This window comes from Neodiprion fabricii, chromosome 2 (assembly GCF_021155785.1).
Source record: "Neodiprion fabricii isolate iyNeoFabr1 chromosome 2, iyNeoFabr1.1, whole genome shotgun sequence".
Classification (NCBI taxonomy): Eukaryota; Metazoa; Arthropoda; class Insecta; order Hymenoptera; family Diprionidae; genus Neodiprion; species Neodiprion fabricii.
Genome location: NC_060240.1, coordinates 30,423,477 through 30,440,742, shown reverse-complemented (window position 1 = coordinate 30,440,742; position 17,266 = coordinate 30,423,477). Strand labels below are relative to the sequence as shown.

General features: G+C 39.0%; 2 protein-coding genes across 7 annotated transcripts; both read left to right on the top strand.

Moving 5' to 3' along the window:
* The first annotated feature begins 134 nt into the window (after nucleotides 1–134).
* LOC124176209 (endoplasmic reticulum transmembrane helix translocase) lies at nucleotides 135–7,724 on the top strand. Of its 2 annotated transcripts, XM_046557159.1 has the most exons (19): nucleotides 135–647; nucleotides 950–1,215; nucleotides 1,298–1,526; nucleotides 1,655–1,808; nucleotides 1,885–2,037; nucleotides 2,123–2,305; nucleotides 2,414–2,551; nucleotides 2,728–2,848; nucleotides 2,913–3,067; nucleotides 3,170–3,345; nucleotides 3,437–3,676; nucleotides 3,756–3,974; nucleotides 4,057–4,246; nucleotides 4,358–4,594; nucleotides 4,680–5,016; nucleotides 5,122–5,290; nucleotides 5,604–5,747; nucleotides 5,874–6,000; nucleotides 6,667–7,724. In XM_046557159.1, exons 1-18 carry the CDS (start codon nucleotides 381–383, stop codon nucleotides 5,979–5,981), a joined length of 3,486 nt encoding a protein of 1,161 aa, XP_046413115.1. In that variant the 5' UTR covers nucleotides 135–380; the 3' UTR covers nucleotides 5,982–6,000; nucleotides 6,667–7,724. The 2 variants fall into 2 exon arrangements, with proteins under 2 accessions (XP_046413115.1, XP_046413114.1); XM_046557158.1 differs by having other exon boundaries at nucleotides 5,874–7,724.
* Nucleotides 7,725–8,506: 782 nt separating this feature from the next.
* On the top strand, nucleotides 8,507–14,602 carry LOC124176212 (sodium-coupled monocarboxylate transporter 2-like). 5 transcript variants are annotated; one of them, XM_046557165.1, is made up of 15 exons: nucleotides 8,507–8,585; nucleotides 9,762–9,943; nucleotides 10,057–10,216; nucleotides 10,299–10,364; nucleotides 10,469–10,520; nucleotides 10,645–10,712; nucleotides 11,552–11,706; nucleotides 11,786–11,926; nucleotides 12,191–12,415; nucleotides 12,502–12,685; nucleotides 12,787–12,873; nucleotides 12,970–13,139; nucleotides 13,342–13,500; nucleotides 13,600–13,747; nucleotides 14,063–14,602. In XM_046557165.1, exons 1-15 carry the CDS (start codon nucleotides 8,550–8,552, stop codon nucleotides 14,081–14,083), a joined length of 1,854 nt encoding a protein of 617 aa, XP_046413121.1. In that variant the 5' UTR covers nucleotides 8,507–8,549; the 3' UTR covers nucleotides 14,084–14,602. The 5 variants fall into 5 exon arrangements, with proteins under 5 accessions (XP_046413121.1, XP_046413123.1, XP_046413122.1 ...); XM_046557167.1 differs by lacking the exon at nucleotides 8,507–8,585 and adding an exon at nucleotides 8,659–8,676; XM_046557166.1 differs by lacking the exon at nucleotides 8,507–8,585 and adding an exon at nucleotides 8,692–8,981.
* The last annotated feature ends 2,664 nt before the right edge of the window (nucleotides 14,603–17,266 follow it).

Below are 17,266 nucleotides of genomic sequence, written 5' to 3'. Positions count from 1 at the left end.
TGGCCACCGAGATTGCAGCGCTCCGGTTTTTGGTGTACAAACTAAGAAGTATAGGCCTTAAAACGGTTACGCGGCGTTCAATAGTAAGGGGATAGGAGTGCCAATAGTGGCCCAGATTTGTGTAGAAGACCGTACTCCGTAATATTTTCGATTATAGAGGTGGAACACATTCTGATCGAAAGCTGGAGTACCGATACCGCCGCTCGCAGCGTTGCATTTCGTCCGTTGCATCGGAAAATTGTAGTAGGATTCACCTGAGCTCTATACGCGAAACGCCGTGACTCAGGATATACCGGGTTTCTAGCAGTTTGAGCAGTTCAGTGACGGTCTACGTACCCGTAATTCGTCTGTTCTTTCTCGACGGCTACAGTGGAGTAATCATGGTTACGATATCTGAAACACGGGTAGATGAACTCGTGCAGAGTGTCACCCTGCACGTACCTCGCAAATTGTTATTTAATGGTTACATATTGCCGTTTGTCGTCCTACAAGCCGTGTGGATTTACAGTTGGATTTTTATTTATGGTATCGACGAATATTACGATGCTGGTTTGGTGGGCATTGCGGCTATCGGATTGTTACAGATTTTCGTCTGCCTATGTTGTCAGTGGTCAGTCCACGTGCAAAGTTTTCTAAACTGCAGCTTTGTAAGTTTTTTTCATCGTTACCCCTACTCTCGCCTTAGTAATTGTCACTCTTGTCATTCCTAATTAACTATTTATGTTTAAATCGAGCAATATGTTTTCCTTACGCGGCAGCCATGTCAATTTATTCTTCTGCTACGATGGCGGGAGTTTCGTATTTCTTATGTCATGCTTTCACTACGTTTCCAAAAAAATATAAGGTATAAATACCGATATACCGTTAACTAATCTTCAACAACACCAGCGGTCGTTTATCCATTAAGCTCCTCTTTCTATACATCTATAATTATTCATGTTATTCGTAGACAAACGATCCTTACAAAGCTAAAGTAGCCAAAGTTGTTCCGACACCGAATAACGGAAGTTCAGAGCTTGTTGTACTACATCACAGCAGTAGTCAAGAGCCATGGTTCATTTTCCAAAAGACTAAGTACTCATGGGATCCAGATAAGAAGATATTCAAGGGCTTAGAGTTTCCTGTTGCAAATGCTATTCAGCATTATAATAGTTGGAAGGGCTATCAGGATGCAGAGGAAGTTACAGCCGCCGAAGAAAAATATGGTAGAAACAAGTAAGAACGTATTTGGATTTATTATCTGATACATTTGTATCCTTACATAGCACAATTAAATATAATCAAATCATTCTTTTAGTCTCGATATGGTTGTACCTGAATTTAGGGAGCTTTTTAAGGAGCGTGCCATTGCTCCGTTTTTTGTGTTTCAAGTATTCTGCGTCGCACTGTGGTGCCTTGACAAATATTGGTATTACAGCATATTCACTCTAATTATGCTTATCATGTTTGAGTGCACGTTGGTTCAGCAGCAACTTAGAAACATGGCAGAAATTCGTAAAATGGGTAATAAGCCATACATGATAATGGTAAGCTTTCAAGCATGATTATTTTCATAATAGTTGATATATTTCATAAAGTTAACACGTTAAAAATAAACTTCAAGCTTTTCATTTTCATCGTAATACAATGGATTTTTCAACAAAATTTGGTGTAGGTATACAGGAACAGAAGGTGGCGAACTATATTTACTGATCAACTGGTTCCTGGCGATATTGTTTCCATTACACGATCACAGAATGACAATCTAGTTCCATGCGACATGCTTTTATTGAGAGGTCCTTGCATTGTTGACGAGAGCATGTTGACTGGTAATAGGAATTCAAGTTTTGATTCAAATTCTTTAATTCCAATTTGTGCATTATTAACTCCAGTAATGAAACGCAGGAGAGTCAGTACCACAAATGAAAGAACCTGTCGAGGGACTTGAAGGAAACAGAGATTTGAACATCGATGGGGATAGTAAACTACATGTTTTGTTCGGTGGCACCAAAGTGGTCCAGCATACGTCCCCTGGGAAAAGTACAACAGGCCTTAGAGGCATGTTGAATAATTAGCAGGACTTGCATAATAATATTAAAGTACCTCATTGACACACTTCATCTTCTTTTTCCTACTTTAACAGCAACCGACAATGGCTGTGTGGCCTATGTTTTGCGAACTGGCTTTTCAACGTCACAGGGAAAACTATTAAGGACCATTCTCTTTGGAGTGAAACGAGTAACGGCAAACAACTTGGAGACATTTGGCTTTATTTTATTTCTATTGATCTTCGCAGTTGCAGCTGCTGCATATGTTTGGATTAAAGGTACTAACATATTATCAAATATCAGTCACAGTTATTCTATCGATTCTTTATTGTTTTGATCCAATCGTTTATAAGCAAAATATATTCTTCCCTTAAAATCGATTTCAGGAAGTGAAGATCCGACAAGAAATAAGTACAAATTGTTTCTCGAGTGTACTCTCATTCTCACATCGGTTGTGCCACCAGAATTGCCAATAGAATTGTCCCTGGCAGTCAACACATCACTACTGGCCTTATCTAAACTAGGTGGGTCACAATTAACAAATAATAATAATAGTAATAATAAAAAACCATGTTGAAAAAAAAGGACGTAAAGAATTTTCACTATTAAATATTGGTGTAGAAACTTCAAGTTTTTTGAACCCATTTCAATGTGTGTACATATATTACGCACCATACCTACAATTTTGCTACTTGTTTAGGAGTCTACTGTACGGAGCCTTTCAGAATTCCATTTGCTGGAAAGGTAGAAATTTGCTGTTTTGACAAAACTGGAACTTTAACGAGTGACGATTTGGTTGTAGAAGGAATTGCAGGAATGAAGTAAGTCATCTACGAACTTTTACCGTTAAACAACCTCATTAAAATCGTTAATAAATTATTTTAGTGGGAAGTCTGATGTAATACCTTTATCTAAGTGTCCTGCAGAGAGTGTACAAGTATTGGCAACTTGCCATTCCTTGGTTCAATTGGATGATGGAATAGTCGGAGATCCTCTTGAGAAAGCTACTCTATCTGCAGTAGATTGGAATCTTACAAAAGGTACATATCTTGGTTTTCTCGAGGAAGTATTTAGGTACTTTTAATTATAACTTTTCATATTGCTGTATATCATTCATACCATTCATGTTATTTATCTTTCAGGCGATGTTGTTATCACAAAGAAGGGAAAAAACCCAGGATTGAAAATTTTCCAAAGGCACCATTTTTCCTCCGCGTTGAAGAGAATGTCAGTTGTAGCTGGTTACATAACTCCTGGTTCTACAGAGCCGCATTATATCGTAACTGTTAAAGGAGCACCAGAGACACTTAAATCAATGGTAATTGTTAATAGATGTAATACATTAGTAGCCAAATTTGGTATCACGACCAAATAGTCAGAGAATTCATAAATAACCATTTTTATTCCAGTTTTCATCAACACCAGAAAATTATGACTCTACTTATTTATCGTTATCTCGACGTGGCGCACGGGTCCTCGCACTAGGTCATCGCACTCTTCCATTCCCGCTGTCTGCTCAGGAACTAAGAGACATGACTCGGGACCAGTTGGAGTCAGAATTAACGTTTGCCGGATTTGTGATAATTAGCTGCCCACTAAAGACTGATTCAAAAGCTGTTATAAAAGAGATCATAAATGCATCTCATTCGGTATGATTTTTATTTTCATATTTGATTGCTGATTCGAGTATTTGCAGTTCATAACAAATTGTCAAATTATGTTTTTCAGGTAGTTATGATAACAGGTGACAATCCACTAACTGCTTGCCATGTTGGCCGAGAATTACATTTTACAAAAAAGACTGCAACATTGATATTAACACAAACTTCTAGCGGGTGGATATGGGAAAGTGTGGATCAGACGAAAAACTTGCAACTAAATTCGAAAAATGATGGCAAGAAGGGCAAAGAGCTTTGGAAAGATTATTCACTATGTATTACTGGCGAGGTAAGGCTGAATTTTGCTAAATTTATTCTATTCATTAATTAATGACGCGACTGTATTAATAGTCTTCATTATTCTTCTACAGGGTTTGACGTTTCTAAAAGAAAATTACAAAGATTTACTGTATCAACTACTACCGCATATAGCAATATTTGCACGGTTTGCTCCAAAGCAGAAGGAATTCGTTATAACTGCTTTGCAAGAATTGGGGTACACGACACTGATGTGTGGCGATGGAACAAATGATGTGGGGGCTCTGAAACACGCTCAAGTCGGTAGGTTGTTCAAATGCACGTCACATGAAATGACTTTCCAAATGGTTTTAGAAGACATTGTATATGTACCTCCAAAGTTTTCGTTTACCCCATCATTTCATTTTTTCCTAGGCGTTGCCATCATTTCAAATGCACCGGAGAGACTTCCGGTTGAAAAACGAGAAAGCCCTGCCTCTCCTAGCGTGGTTAATGGTCCAAGAACCAATTCCAGACACGCGAATAATACACAGGCAAAGATTCAGAAAATCCTTAAGGAATTAGAGGAACAAGATCAATCGCAATTAGTGAAATTGGGGGACGCATCTATAGCTGCTCCTTTCACCAGTAAACTGTCATCGATTCAGTGCAGTACGGATCTCATTTTATACTAGATGACGTTGTGTTTGACTTTGTCGATATCTCTCTACCGTATATGTTGTATTTTGTGTTCCAGTTTGCCACGTGATAAAGCAGGGTCGTTGCACCTTAGTCACAACACTGCAAATGTTCAAAATTCTTGCTTTGAACGCTCTTGTTCTTGCTTACAGTCAGTCGGTTCTGTATTTAGATGGAATTAAATTCAGTGATGCTCAAGCTACTCTGCAAGGACTATTAGCAGCCTCATGTTTCTTATTCATCTCAAGATCAAAACCACTCAAGACATTGTCCAAGCAAAGGCCGTTGCCCAATATTTTTAATTTATACACAATTTTAACGGTGCTACTTCAATTTGCAGTTCACTTTATCTGCCTCATTTTCCTAGTCCGAGAAGCTGCCATTCGTTCACCTAGGTAAGATATATTCGATTCTACTTAAAATTATCTTGCTTGAATCATTAAACTGTTGAATGAATTCGTATCTTAATTTGATCACTGGTTGGACTTATATTTTTTTAGAAACGATACCTTAGCTACACTACTTGCCCCGAATGATGACACGGGCATATCGTCGTCATCAAGTGAGGATGACGAAGATGGTGAGCCTTTCCAAGCGGATTTAGTCAACAGTACTGTCTATATAATATCTATGGCACTCCAGATATCTACTTTCGCCATAAACTATAGAGTAAGTAGCAAATTTGAAATACCAGGGTAATTCATGAAAGATTGTCTAATGCTTTTATTGCAAACTTAATTTCCACACTTTTTGGCTGTTTGAATGAAAATGAAGGATTATCAGAAAACTTGGAGATTCAGGAACACAACAATGCTTGACTGACTCAAATTTATTTGTGTTTATAATAATCGGTATCAGCAAGATCAGGGCAGTATTTCTTTAAAATAGATCAATGTTACAGCCAGATCCTTTCACCAATGTATCAGGTGAAGAAATTCTGTTGCCTCTACAATTCCTAATTGATCTAATCAATTTTTTTCAGGGACATCCATACATGGAGAGCCTCTCCGAGAATAAAGCTCTCTTGTACAGCGTGGTCGGTAGTTCCTTGTGTATCCTAGGTTTGGCATGCGGGTTCTTGCCTGAAATATCAGCTCAATTCGAAATTGTTGATTTTCCAGAAGACGTGAGTATACTTACACCGATTCTAGTAGTGAATGTAAAATATACGAAACTAAGAAAATAATGACGAAATTTTGATACTTGGAACGTTGTCAATTATGTGTAGTACAATATTTTTATTCTCTTGCAGTTTCGGTTAATTCTGGTGCAAGTATTGTTTGCTGATTTTCTATTCGCGTACATTGTCGATAGAGTATGCCGGTGGCTGTTTGGCGAAGGAAAATACCAGAAGCTATGATCTACTGGCAGTTAATTAAGTACTTTATCCATATAGTTGATTTTCAAAAATATTCTAATAAATCAACAGCCTTATTCTGCGGCTGGATAGTGTTACAGTTGAATCAATGCTCTGGCAAAAATATTCTATCTAGTTTCACGGAGGAACCTGTTTGGAACAAATTTTTTATCAAAATTTCAACTTTACGTATTTTATTTACGTATAGTTGCATTCTGAACCGTTACCATCTACCCTAAACATTATTAGTAGCGCAAAATATTTACACCGAATTGTGCTCTCATGACCTCATGACCTCATTGAAACTTTTCTAAGATATTTTCGTAATTCGGATATTTTTTCAACTTGGCACATGTAATTAAGCAGATAAATTTAAGATAACGAAGAGTGTAACCTGTGATCTCGGTAAGATTTTTAAAAAATTTATAAACGAGTCCACAAACATGAAATGCAAAGCAGACCACTATTCGATTTGTGATTGCTCAACGTACAGAAACCGTACAGTTATAAAACACGGCTATTTTATGCATAGTTTTATTGGTGTTAAAAGTAGACGATAAAAATGACTCACAACTCGTATGAGTATAAGACAGCCTTTTGGAACGCAGAGTAAGGCTGCGTATAGGAAAATATTGATCGTGTTACCGTGTAACGCGACATCTAAATGAATATATTCTTATAATTACAGGATTTTGTCGAGCAATTCGTACATAGCACACTATTCTACAAAATTTTTCTAAGTGTCAATTAGTTCGAAAGACATCCTGTATCTACATGTGAGTAGGTCATATAAGTATATGTATATATTAGGTATTTGCATATGCGTACGCAAAGAGAGATACATATAAACGTATCTAAGTTTGCGTATGTATGCATATTTATTAGATCGATTACTCGAGGAAACTACCCGTTCTTTACGAGTCTGTGCGACGTAATTTTTCACCAAAAAATGTATAAAAGTAATAAAAAACAGTAGCCCACTATATGCTTAAACATGTTTTGCATTTACCCATATGCGACACGTCTTGTGATCAAAATCAAAATTGAGATTGTAAAATTTGGATCGTTACTAATGAAATTTAAACACATTCCGCGCGTGGAACTCGTGGCGGGTTATTTTTTTCTATCCTTGGGAGTAATCGATCGAGGTAATAAAAGCGTCTTAGGCCATTAATGTTTTAAGAGTGATAAATTTGCAGAGACTTACGGTTGAGAGCAAAACTGAGCCGCGTAGCTTATACACAACCAGATTCATTTCGTTTTCACTGCTATTTACTTTGGAGAACTGCTGTTCATTCTGCCACGTGGTCAGTTTTATGCTCAGTATTACGATAATGTAAATCGATCGAGATTCATGAATTTCAATTTCAGATGTCATACTTTGACGAATTACTTGAATGCCTGATCCGTGAAAAATAGTTAACAAAATGGGTGACAAATCAAATTGTAGGTTTTGCGAGATTTCTGCACGTTAATTTATCCAAAATTTTCGTTTTCTTTTCTATAAATTCCTGATCGATTTATATCACCGTAATTTATTATAATACAGACAGTTCGTTTTGTAGGATGTAAGTTTTCAAGCGTAAATTGGGGACAGATTTTATACACATGCATACAAGTACACTACGTTAAGGCAAATGTGATTTTGAATTGAAGGTGAGACGTGTAGTGTTGTACTATAATCTTATATAGCAGTACCAACAATATTATCAATAAATACTGAACATCATTCCTTTATCAAAATGACACCTGGCGCTTGACTAATCACTGACGTATCCTCTGAGCTGCCCTATCAAACCGCCCTATCCCTTAAAAACTTTCGAATAGACTTGAAAAATGAGCCATTATGCAGAAAGCAATATTCCCGAATCTTAAATAACGGGCACTTGCTTGTTAAGAGAGTCCAAATTTGAAGGCCGATTTTAATTACGGTTATTAAGAAACTAGATTATTACGAACGCGCGATTGATTGCGAATATGTAACTTGCAGCAATTTTGTACAATATATCATAAGCGGATAGCTGTAATCTAGATTATAAATGACCTACCGACAGGATAATTTGTCGTTGTTATACCCGGCTTTTATTAGTTCGTGCTTAATTACACTGTTATGTTGGGATTTAGCTCCGCGAACCGATACGTTCGTCTTATGTATGTATGTTAATTTTTTTGCACGTTCAAATAGAATTTTATCAATAGAAATTTTCTATCAGATTGCATTTTTTTTTAATTAGGTCTGAATTCTGCTGTATATTTCAGCAATGTTCTTCCGGTTTACGAGGACAAAAGAAATCGATTTTGTGAGACAGTATTATTATAGAGCTTGTTCACCACTTGCATAAACAGTCGTAATAACCTTTGAACAGAGCATATGTTACGAGAAAAAGAATTAAGAAAATGAATTTTTTCATTCGATACATCAATCCACAATGATATTTTTGCTCCTACCTTGACGTGGAAAAAGGCCTCTACACAGCTCGGCAAACAAAATCGCGTATAATATTATAGCGTGGTTACGTAAACCTGCGACCAGCTGCTTTTCCCGCAGACGATCGTAACAAATGAGGATAGATGATTAGACGGGATTTCGTCTATCGAGTGCGCCTAGTAATCGACTCTTTAATTGCGCAGGCAAAGTTTCGAATGTTGATTGGCGAGTAAATTAATTTGCCGCCAGGCACAGACGGACTTTGCGCTTGTAGGCATTTAGACCGCGGCGAAATTCTCCGCGTACGTCTTTGCGTCGCTGAATTCGCAATCCGGAGCTTGACCGCTGCGAGGCTGGATGTCTCGCCTTCCGTTGCCAATTACGTTTAGACCTCACACCTATCACCATTCCGGCTTGTAATACAAACTATCGATAATTATAACAATTGTTACCGCTGCAGGAACGCGCCCGCCTCCCCCGTTCACTAGCACTTTGTGATACAGAAGATACATACGCCGGGAAGATAAAAGCTCCTCGGATTTGCTCAAAAGCCAGTAATTCGATTATTCGAAAAGGTACGCATATAATATACACAAAACACGATATTTTTGCTGCATCGTGTTTGCATTTCAACAACAAAAGCGGAAACAGTTTTATGTCATAGTTATATTGCGATATGCTTAAAGTATTCGATGATCGTTTTGAATCTTGGTATATTTTTTTCCTATACGTTCAAAGTCATGTGAAAATATTTTGTGCACAGTCCGGTGTAATACATACCTAAGAGTGTTCTATCGCATGGTTTGCATGGTTTACATAGATAATTTTAATTACGGGTTTTGCGGTAGCTGTGATCGCCTGCAGTCAGCAAGTCGAACGACGTATTGCCGCTGACCCGATGAATTGAAATTACGCAATGCTTGCAGGGCTAAATTATTTCGAGCCGTTCGCTGTGCCGAGTCATAGTGATGAGACCGTGAACCTAAACTAGTCTCAATGTCGCCAATGTCACGGACGTTGGCACTTTTACCAGTTTTAAATCCGACGATACGCGTGTATGAATTTCGAAACAAGCATCCATCGATCGACGTCATGCCAAGATTTATTTACACGTGCAACTGTATGTATTACCGTTATAAAAGAACAAAAATCGGCTCTCGTATTTTCGGGGAAGCCTGTAGATTACCTTCCAAAAGTCGCTATGATCAATTCGAATTACAGATTACCGCGAGATAAACCTGAAACTAGAGATTGATACAGGCGTAAAATTCTGGCCGAATGATTGGTCAAAATTTGTTTTGTCGTTTTCTCGCTTGGTTTTTTTTTGAAACCCTCTTGAATTTCCATATTTTTAGATGCCGGCCGATCGTTGGTACCTTCATTGGAGTGACTGGATCGTCTTCATCGCAATGCTGTGCGCCTCTGCAACGGCAGGACTTTGGCATTACTTCAGAAGTAAGAAGTACAACACGGAGGAATATCTCCTGGGTGGACACCACATGGGTCTTCTTCCCGTATCGTCTTCCTTGATCGCCAGGTAAGCGATTTCTGGAGAAATTTAATTTGGATTGATTACCAAATCGGCGAAGAAATCACAATCTATGCGACCGATGTGCGCGAATTTTAATCCGCAATGCAACTCGTACGTAGCTTTATTTCAGGTATTACGATACTTGGAACGCCGGCTGAAGTATACAATTTTGGAACTCAGTACTGGGTGACGATATTCAGCATATTTTTTACGGGAATTACCGTTGCGAAAGTGTATCTTCCCGTATTCTTCGTTCTTAGGCTAAACTCTGCATACGAGGTTGTATTTCTTTAACCTTTTATTTAGCCATCAGTTTGGCATATAATTCTGAAGCCTAATTAACTTCTACAAAAACTTTCAGTATCTCGAGATCAGATTCAGCAGAGAAGTTCGTATTCTAATATCTCTCATCTTCGTCGTTGACGCGGTAAGACGTTCCAGCATTTGTCGTATTATATATTTTAGATTCGAACTTGAAATAATTTTGTATACATGTATGTATTACATTTTTTCGTATGATCTATATTTCAGGTCCTGTACCAGTCCATTGTGGTCTACGTTCCATCTTTGGCGTTGAATCAAGGTACTTTATACCAATTCTCATACATAAAAGTGGTTTTTGTTTCGGTTGATTTTTTATTTTTTTTATATGTTATACAATAAGTCTACATATTTTAGTATATTATTATGTACCGTGTTTGTTTCAGTCAGTGGTATCAACGTTCATCTAATTGGAAGCGTGGTATGCGCGGTATGCGTCTTCTACACTGTGTTGGTAGGTTTGCATACTATGTCTATATCATGTTCACTGCAGAGACACTGATTGAGACATTGATCTGCGATGGGTACTATCTGCAATATGTAGAGTAATCTCACAGCTAACACTAGGCACCACAGCCTAAATTGGGATATCAAATTTGACATAATTAGACCAGAATTCGCTTACAGTCATGTAGTTAAACTATATAAGAACTGCTGTTGAAATATTTTGATATGCGAAGACTTTGGAGATTTCAGTTTTTCATTTTCAATTCTTCGATTTTCGAATTTAGAACGGTATAATATTTGCTAACAGTTGAATCTTGCAGAGATGTTTCTAAATTCGTCAGATATATCGATGGGTCCTGTGGAAGCAGACGTATTTCGCCACGCAATTTAAGAACATACGTATTTCGTCGGCCAGCTGGAACGGACGTGTCACGAAAGATGCTACAGTAAGTGTAAACAAAGGTCTTGTAGAGTCGACAGAGATACGTCCGTTCTAGACGGCTTATCGAAATACGTATGTTTCCATGGGTCTCGTCGATAAAACGCTAATTTAATTACGGTAATATTTGTTTGATTAATTGCAGCATAATATGCTTAGGGTTTTTCTATGTCTAGAAGAATGTCTCAAAACGGGAAACATAAGGGAAAAACCGGGGAATTTTATATGAAACCAAAAAATATTCGTTATCGTTAACGAACATGATAACTTTCTGTAATCTGGAAAATCAGAAAAATTCAAAGAATTTTAAACAGGTATATTGAATGAGGACAAATTGTAGTAACTTTATATCTGTGCTGAAATGGCGTTGCGGGTTTGAAATCTTGAAAAGCTTTCATATTCTGCAGGGAGGACTGAGGGCCGTGGTTTGGACCGACACAATCCAAGTCGCGGTGATGGTAGCCGCAGTAATAGTGGTGACCTTGCTCGGAACCTACCAGGTCGGAGGACCGTCCGAAGTTTGGAAACGGGCTGTCGAAGCGAAGAGGATCGAGTTCTTAAAGTTGGTATAATACGTGTAAGGGTATCGCAGACTAAAAAAAAATAACACTGCTTTCCCCTCCGTTTCTCTTTATATCCAGCCTCGATCCATCTCCCTATACGCGACACACATTATGGACGGTATCAATAGGCTCCTGGCTATACAGCACGGCTTACATATCCGTAAATCAGACGATGGTTCAGCGGTACCGAACCCTGCCGACCATGAAGACTGCTAAAATGTGAGTGGTGGAGACGTGTTTGTGGAAAAAATCTGTTCGTTTGATTGCTAACTTTCTTACAGACGTAAATTCAAAAAATTATTCTTGATTCTCGTCGCGAAAAGGTTGGATCCGTGATAACTTGCACCGAATCTAAATCACGATAAACGGTGCTCTCCAGTTGTTACGTAGTCCAACAATTTGAACATCGTTGTGTATTTGAAAGCATGTTTCACATCACCCTTTCTTTTTATTTCTGATCACTTCATCGCGATAGTTTTTTAGGGCTATTTGCGTGTTCACTTGCGGGGTCATCAGTTTCATCTCAATTTGTTGTTGGTGCGGTTTGGTACTGTTGGCCTGGTGGTCGCCACCAAGATGCGATCCGAGAGCATCAGGTCTCGTTTTTGCCGACGATCAAATGCTGCCAGCCTACGTGATGGAAATCGCTGGTCATCTCCATGGTATTCCAGGATTGTTTGTCGCCGGTATCTTCGGAGCAGCGTTGAGGTAATAAGTCTAATCAATTGTGTTTTGAATTTTCACTCTATAAAGCAGTGCGCGGTACCTTATACCTGTTGAATTGTATGCCGCAGCACTTTATCCGTGGGTATAAATTCCACTTCGGTTGTTCTGCTCGAGGATTTCGTCAAGGGATGCTTCAGACAGAAGCCCAGCGATAGGTGTTCCACTATATTCGCAAAAAGTGTTGCTATTCTTCTCGGAATAACTGCTTTGGGATTCATATTCCTAGTCGAACGTCTCGGCGGTGTCCTCGCGGTATGTAAATCTATAATCTCAACTCATTATTCTTACTTGTGTGACTATACAATTAATGTGATTTTCATTGCTACATCTACAACTTAATCATTGCTTCACAGGTAACTGGAAGTCTGGCTGCGATCGCAGCGGGCACTTCCTTCGGAGTATTTACCCTTGGGATGCTGTTTCCTTGGGCAAATTCAAAGGTGAGTCCGCGAATACATTGCATACATTTTCCCCGAAGCAAGACTATTCATGAGATTTAAGATGAGCGTATACTCCATTCTCATAAAATACTGCAGGGTGCATTTGTAGGTGCGATTGTAGGATTCACCATCGCAGCTTGGGCCAGTCTGGGCGCCAATGCTGCAACCGGCGCTGGTCAGCTTCGTCCCAAAAAACTACCGGTCAACTTGTCGCAGTGTCCAGCAAACGTGACCGAAAATTTTCTCGAATTATTCGAACATCAGGGGTGAGTACCTCTTTTCTGTGACTCACAATCAGAACTGATTTCGCTGTACATGTAAAGCCTGTAGTCTGTGCAAAATTTCTGTTCATTTCTCAGAGTATCGAGCATGTAATAAGCTGAACGGTAAACCTTCTTTTGCAAATCCCGATCACGTAGAAGTCGGACGCAAACGACAACAAATGAAATTGATTTCTTCTGTTTTCAGAGAGGAAGACGTTTTTCCGCTATACAGACTATCTTATCACTTGATAGCCGGTCTAGGAGCTATAGTGGTTATCGTTGTCGGCAATCTAGTGACTTTGTGCACGGGTCCAAGGAATCCACGATCAGTAGACAGGGATATGCTATCGCCGGTAATTCACAGGTAATTGTGAGAGCATGTCTTCAAATCTTCCGAACACATTTGTTGGTCGCTTATTTTACTGTTACTTTTCAAGTTCAACGGCGTGCGATTCAATTCCAGGTGGCTTCCTAAACAGGAACTAGGACAGGATCTTGGAAAGTGGAGGCAACCGGTTCAGGACGCGGTTCTTCACGATGCTGCGAATGATTTTCTTCTTGGCGACTTGAATAGGGTCGACAAACCTTCGGTTATAGTTACGACACATCCGGTAAGTTGAAGAAAATCCATCTTTAATCCATTTTACAGCAGTGTGATGGTAAATGTTGTAACAAATTTTAAAAGGCGAAGATTCATCTAAATGACGAAGGTTCTGACTGAGCAAGGCTACACGAAGAAAGGTAAAGAACAGGAGATTTTAAAAATTACCTGTTTCATAAATTAAATTGCAAAGATCAGATTAGATAAAATGACAATCGGTCGTTTTAAACGTTGAAATGGAAAAACAGTATAAAAGTTGGAAGCAAAGAATTTTTCCAAGGTTTATTACTTCTATATTGATGTGTGTTGATCTTGTGTGTTACAGAACGACGCTCATCTGCAATAAATCGTTTGTACAACGTGACTGCACCATGATGCGTTGTGTAAAGAATAACTGCCAGAGGGCAAAATTGAATCATTTCATTAATGTCACGGAAAAGCATTCAATTGAAATCGAAAACTGCCATTTGTGTCATTGCATACGTATACATATAAGGTTTTTCATTCGTTACTGAACACCAGCCATATGCGAATCCTGGGACGATACGATCTAAACTACCACGAATCTCCAACCAGTTCCACATTGGCATATCGCTGGTGTTCGACAACGTATGAATGACCTTGTACGTATAATACCTGAATACTGTATGGAAATTATAATTACGTTGTTTTCGTTTTGAACGATATTCATGTCAGTGGCAAAGTTCTTCGACCATAATTGTAATTTGCTTGCATGGCGGAGGGACCAGTATTTCCTAGGGTGTGAAGTTTATCCTATTTGGGCTTTTCCATTTACAGACATCTATAGAGGTATGTAGGTAAGAAACTCTGTTTTACAATTAAAGTGGAAAAATTTATTCATGAAGTCTGTTCTATAATTTTTTTGGTATCAATAATAATATGCTGCATTTTTAAATTCCATCCTGTTACGTGTAAGTATAACACGTAATTTGCTGTGGGTAAATTTCGCAGAAGCCAGAACCCTGCAGGATTGTAAGACACGTTAACACGACTATGGCGGATGAAATTGCGAAGGTGTGCGCGTGTTGAATGTTGAGCTTTGACCGACCGCAGTCACGACAGCAAAATTGAATTTATGGCGTAGGTAAACGGCGACGGTTCGCTATTTGCACCCGCTTAATAAGGATATTTGACGCTCAGAGCTTTCGCTTAACAAGCTGAGCTCATATCCCGGCGTGTCCCACGTGGCTTACTACCAGGTATAAACCTAACCCACTCAGGCTTGAAAATCGAACAAACTCAGTTACCGAACCGTCGATGCGCGCTGTTCTATTCCTCCGGACGATCTCCGGGTCGACGGACTCTAGCTCAAGCTTCATGGATCCGGAGGCTGCTTCTCTGATGCTTTTTTTAAACTTATATTTTATTTTCGGATGATTTTTTTACTAAACTAAGGCTCTTAGGTAAACTAAATAGGTCTTAGGTATGTGGATCAGAATTCTTTAATATTCTCTGGAAAATTCGACGAACTCGATATTTTACAAGCCTTTCAACAATCTTCTTAGATTCAAATTGCAATTAGACATTACTGTATACGATGTTGCATTTACGTGATCAGAAATTATTGTTCTGATTGTTGTCAAATATTATCTGGTTATATTACGGTTTTAGAAATAATCCTGTAGCACATTCAGTCCGCTACAATTGTAACATTAAGAAACCAAGTTGAAACTATAATATCATTGCTTCGGACAAATCCGGAATAGCGTAAGAAATTTTTACTCGTACGTTAAAACACGTTCTTTTTCCAGCTGGAAAACGACACTTCGAACATGTTGAACTCGGATATTATAGGAAAGACACTGTGCAGACACACTTCACATACAGGGATAATCATTTCGACAAACAGGCGTGCTGTATTTCTGGTTCATAGCTGTGTGTATATTCTCGCAAAAGATATTCCGTAGGCAGCTGCAAGGTGGTACAATTACAACGTCTTATTCTAATATATCTGTACGAAACTTCGTACCCGGGGATACTTGCGTTATTATTACTAATACTGCAATACAGCGGCCAAATTCGCTGGGCGTATATTCATAGGTGCCCGCTGTATCCTTTATGCCATCTCGCAGAATAATTTCAATCCCTTTTCTACTATCTCCACCATCCTAAAGACACACTTAAAACGGCACACGTGGTGTAAGGGCAACGTTTAATTGGAAGATCGAGTCTGTGGCGCAGCGATGATTGCCTACTTTGAATATTTGCGGGAGCAAAGACGCACGGCGAGATATACCGTAAACCTTATAAACGTGTCGTCTACGTACACCCTGCATATAGAAATTATGGATAAGCCCAGGCGCGGCAACGCCAGGAGCTAAGATAACCTCAGGTTTAAACTCAACCCTTAAATCCTTGTTTACCGAAGGGGATACATGCTGCATTTCGGTAGGTACGGATCTCGAATCTATGACTCCCACGAAGCTACGAGCCACCCATTGCCTCTGCACCGTGTCTTATTCCATGGTAATGATAAACAAATATCATGCATACACAATTGCGTGGATATGCATACACACGGTGCCTGTATGTAAGTTGTATGCATGACGAACGCTTCTCGCTTAAGATCCTTATCTTACCCTTACATCTCCTTCGCCTGCATATAATACATACGGGCAAATTGCGGTTTAGACGCGTGAACCTGCAGTCGTTTTCTGTCGAACCTTGATTATACCCGTTTCGAGAATTTTCTCAATCGAATTCAATCTTAGTTTCTGAATTCCTAAAGCCGTTCGAACGGTGATATCCTCAAGATGGAATTGACGAAATTTGGGTAGGCGACGTGTATTTATACAAAGTGTACAACGCGGGGTCTCGCAGGAAACCTCTCTGAGCAAAAGGCGTCTTTGCTACCCCGCAATCAGTCAGGCGTACAGAAGAGGAGACCGGGGAAAGCAAGGATCTCAAACATTGACGGCGACAGACTAACGGAATAACTAATTTATCAATTTTTCGCTCGAGTTAGCTTCGATTCCGCACGAGACTATTTGCAATCTCGTGCAAATACCGTCCTTCCTGGGTGTGGGTGACTCACAATCAGTACATGAATATCGTGCCCAATTCTGTGTGTTTTTGTACAACTACACTTTGCCTGTGATACTGTTATTTTCTCAGGGACCTTGCGCCGAATTAATTGGACCGCGACCCACCGCGTCATAATTTCACATTGCAAATATCTGTTACAATCAATTCTACAGTAGCCGTTTTTCAATACTGTTTCAGTATACTAATTGTATCATTCAAAATACGTGTCCAGTCCTTTTCTAATCATTTATATTAATTACAATTTTATCATTACTAGGTACATCAGACGCCCTTATTCAGCATAATAACCAAGTCAGGCTGATGCGATATTAAGGTGAAAAAACAAATGATCAGCTGGAATCAATTTGTTCAAGAGAAATTTAATTTCTCCCGTTGTATAATAAAACTGCAGCAATTGTCGAATAAGCCTGGTAAAAGAAGCCTTACAATGCCGAAACGGAAGTGTTATCATCAATTTGTTAAT

Bases quoted from the DNA above. Each gene is read 5' to 3' on its own strand.
- LOC124176209 (XM_046557159.1), top strand. From the start codon at position 381: ATGGTTACGATATCTGAAACACGGGTAGATGAACTCGTGCAGAGTGTC. The intron at 1,809-1,884 runs GTAATAGGAATT...AATGAAACGCAG, and splicing joins TGACGAGAGCATGTTGACTG to GAGAGTCAGTACCACAAATG. The intron at 3,068-3,169 runs GTACATATCTTG...TTTATCTTTCAG, and splicing joins AGATTGGAATCTTACAAAAG to GCGATGTTGTTATCACAAAG.
- LOC124176212 (XM_046557164.1), top strand. From the start codon at position 9,464: ATGAATTTCGAAACAAGCATCCATCGATCGACGTCATGCCAAGATTTA. The intron at 13,140-13,341 runs GTGAGTACCTCT...TTCTGTTTTCAG, and splicing joins GAATTATTCGAACATCAGGG to AGAGGAAGACGTTTTTCCGC. The intron at 13,501-13,599 runs GTAATTGTGAGA...ATTCAATTCCAG, and splicing joins CTATCGCCGGTAATTCACAG to GTGGCTTCCTAAACAGGAAC.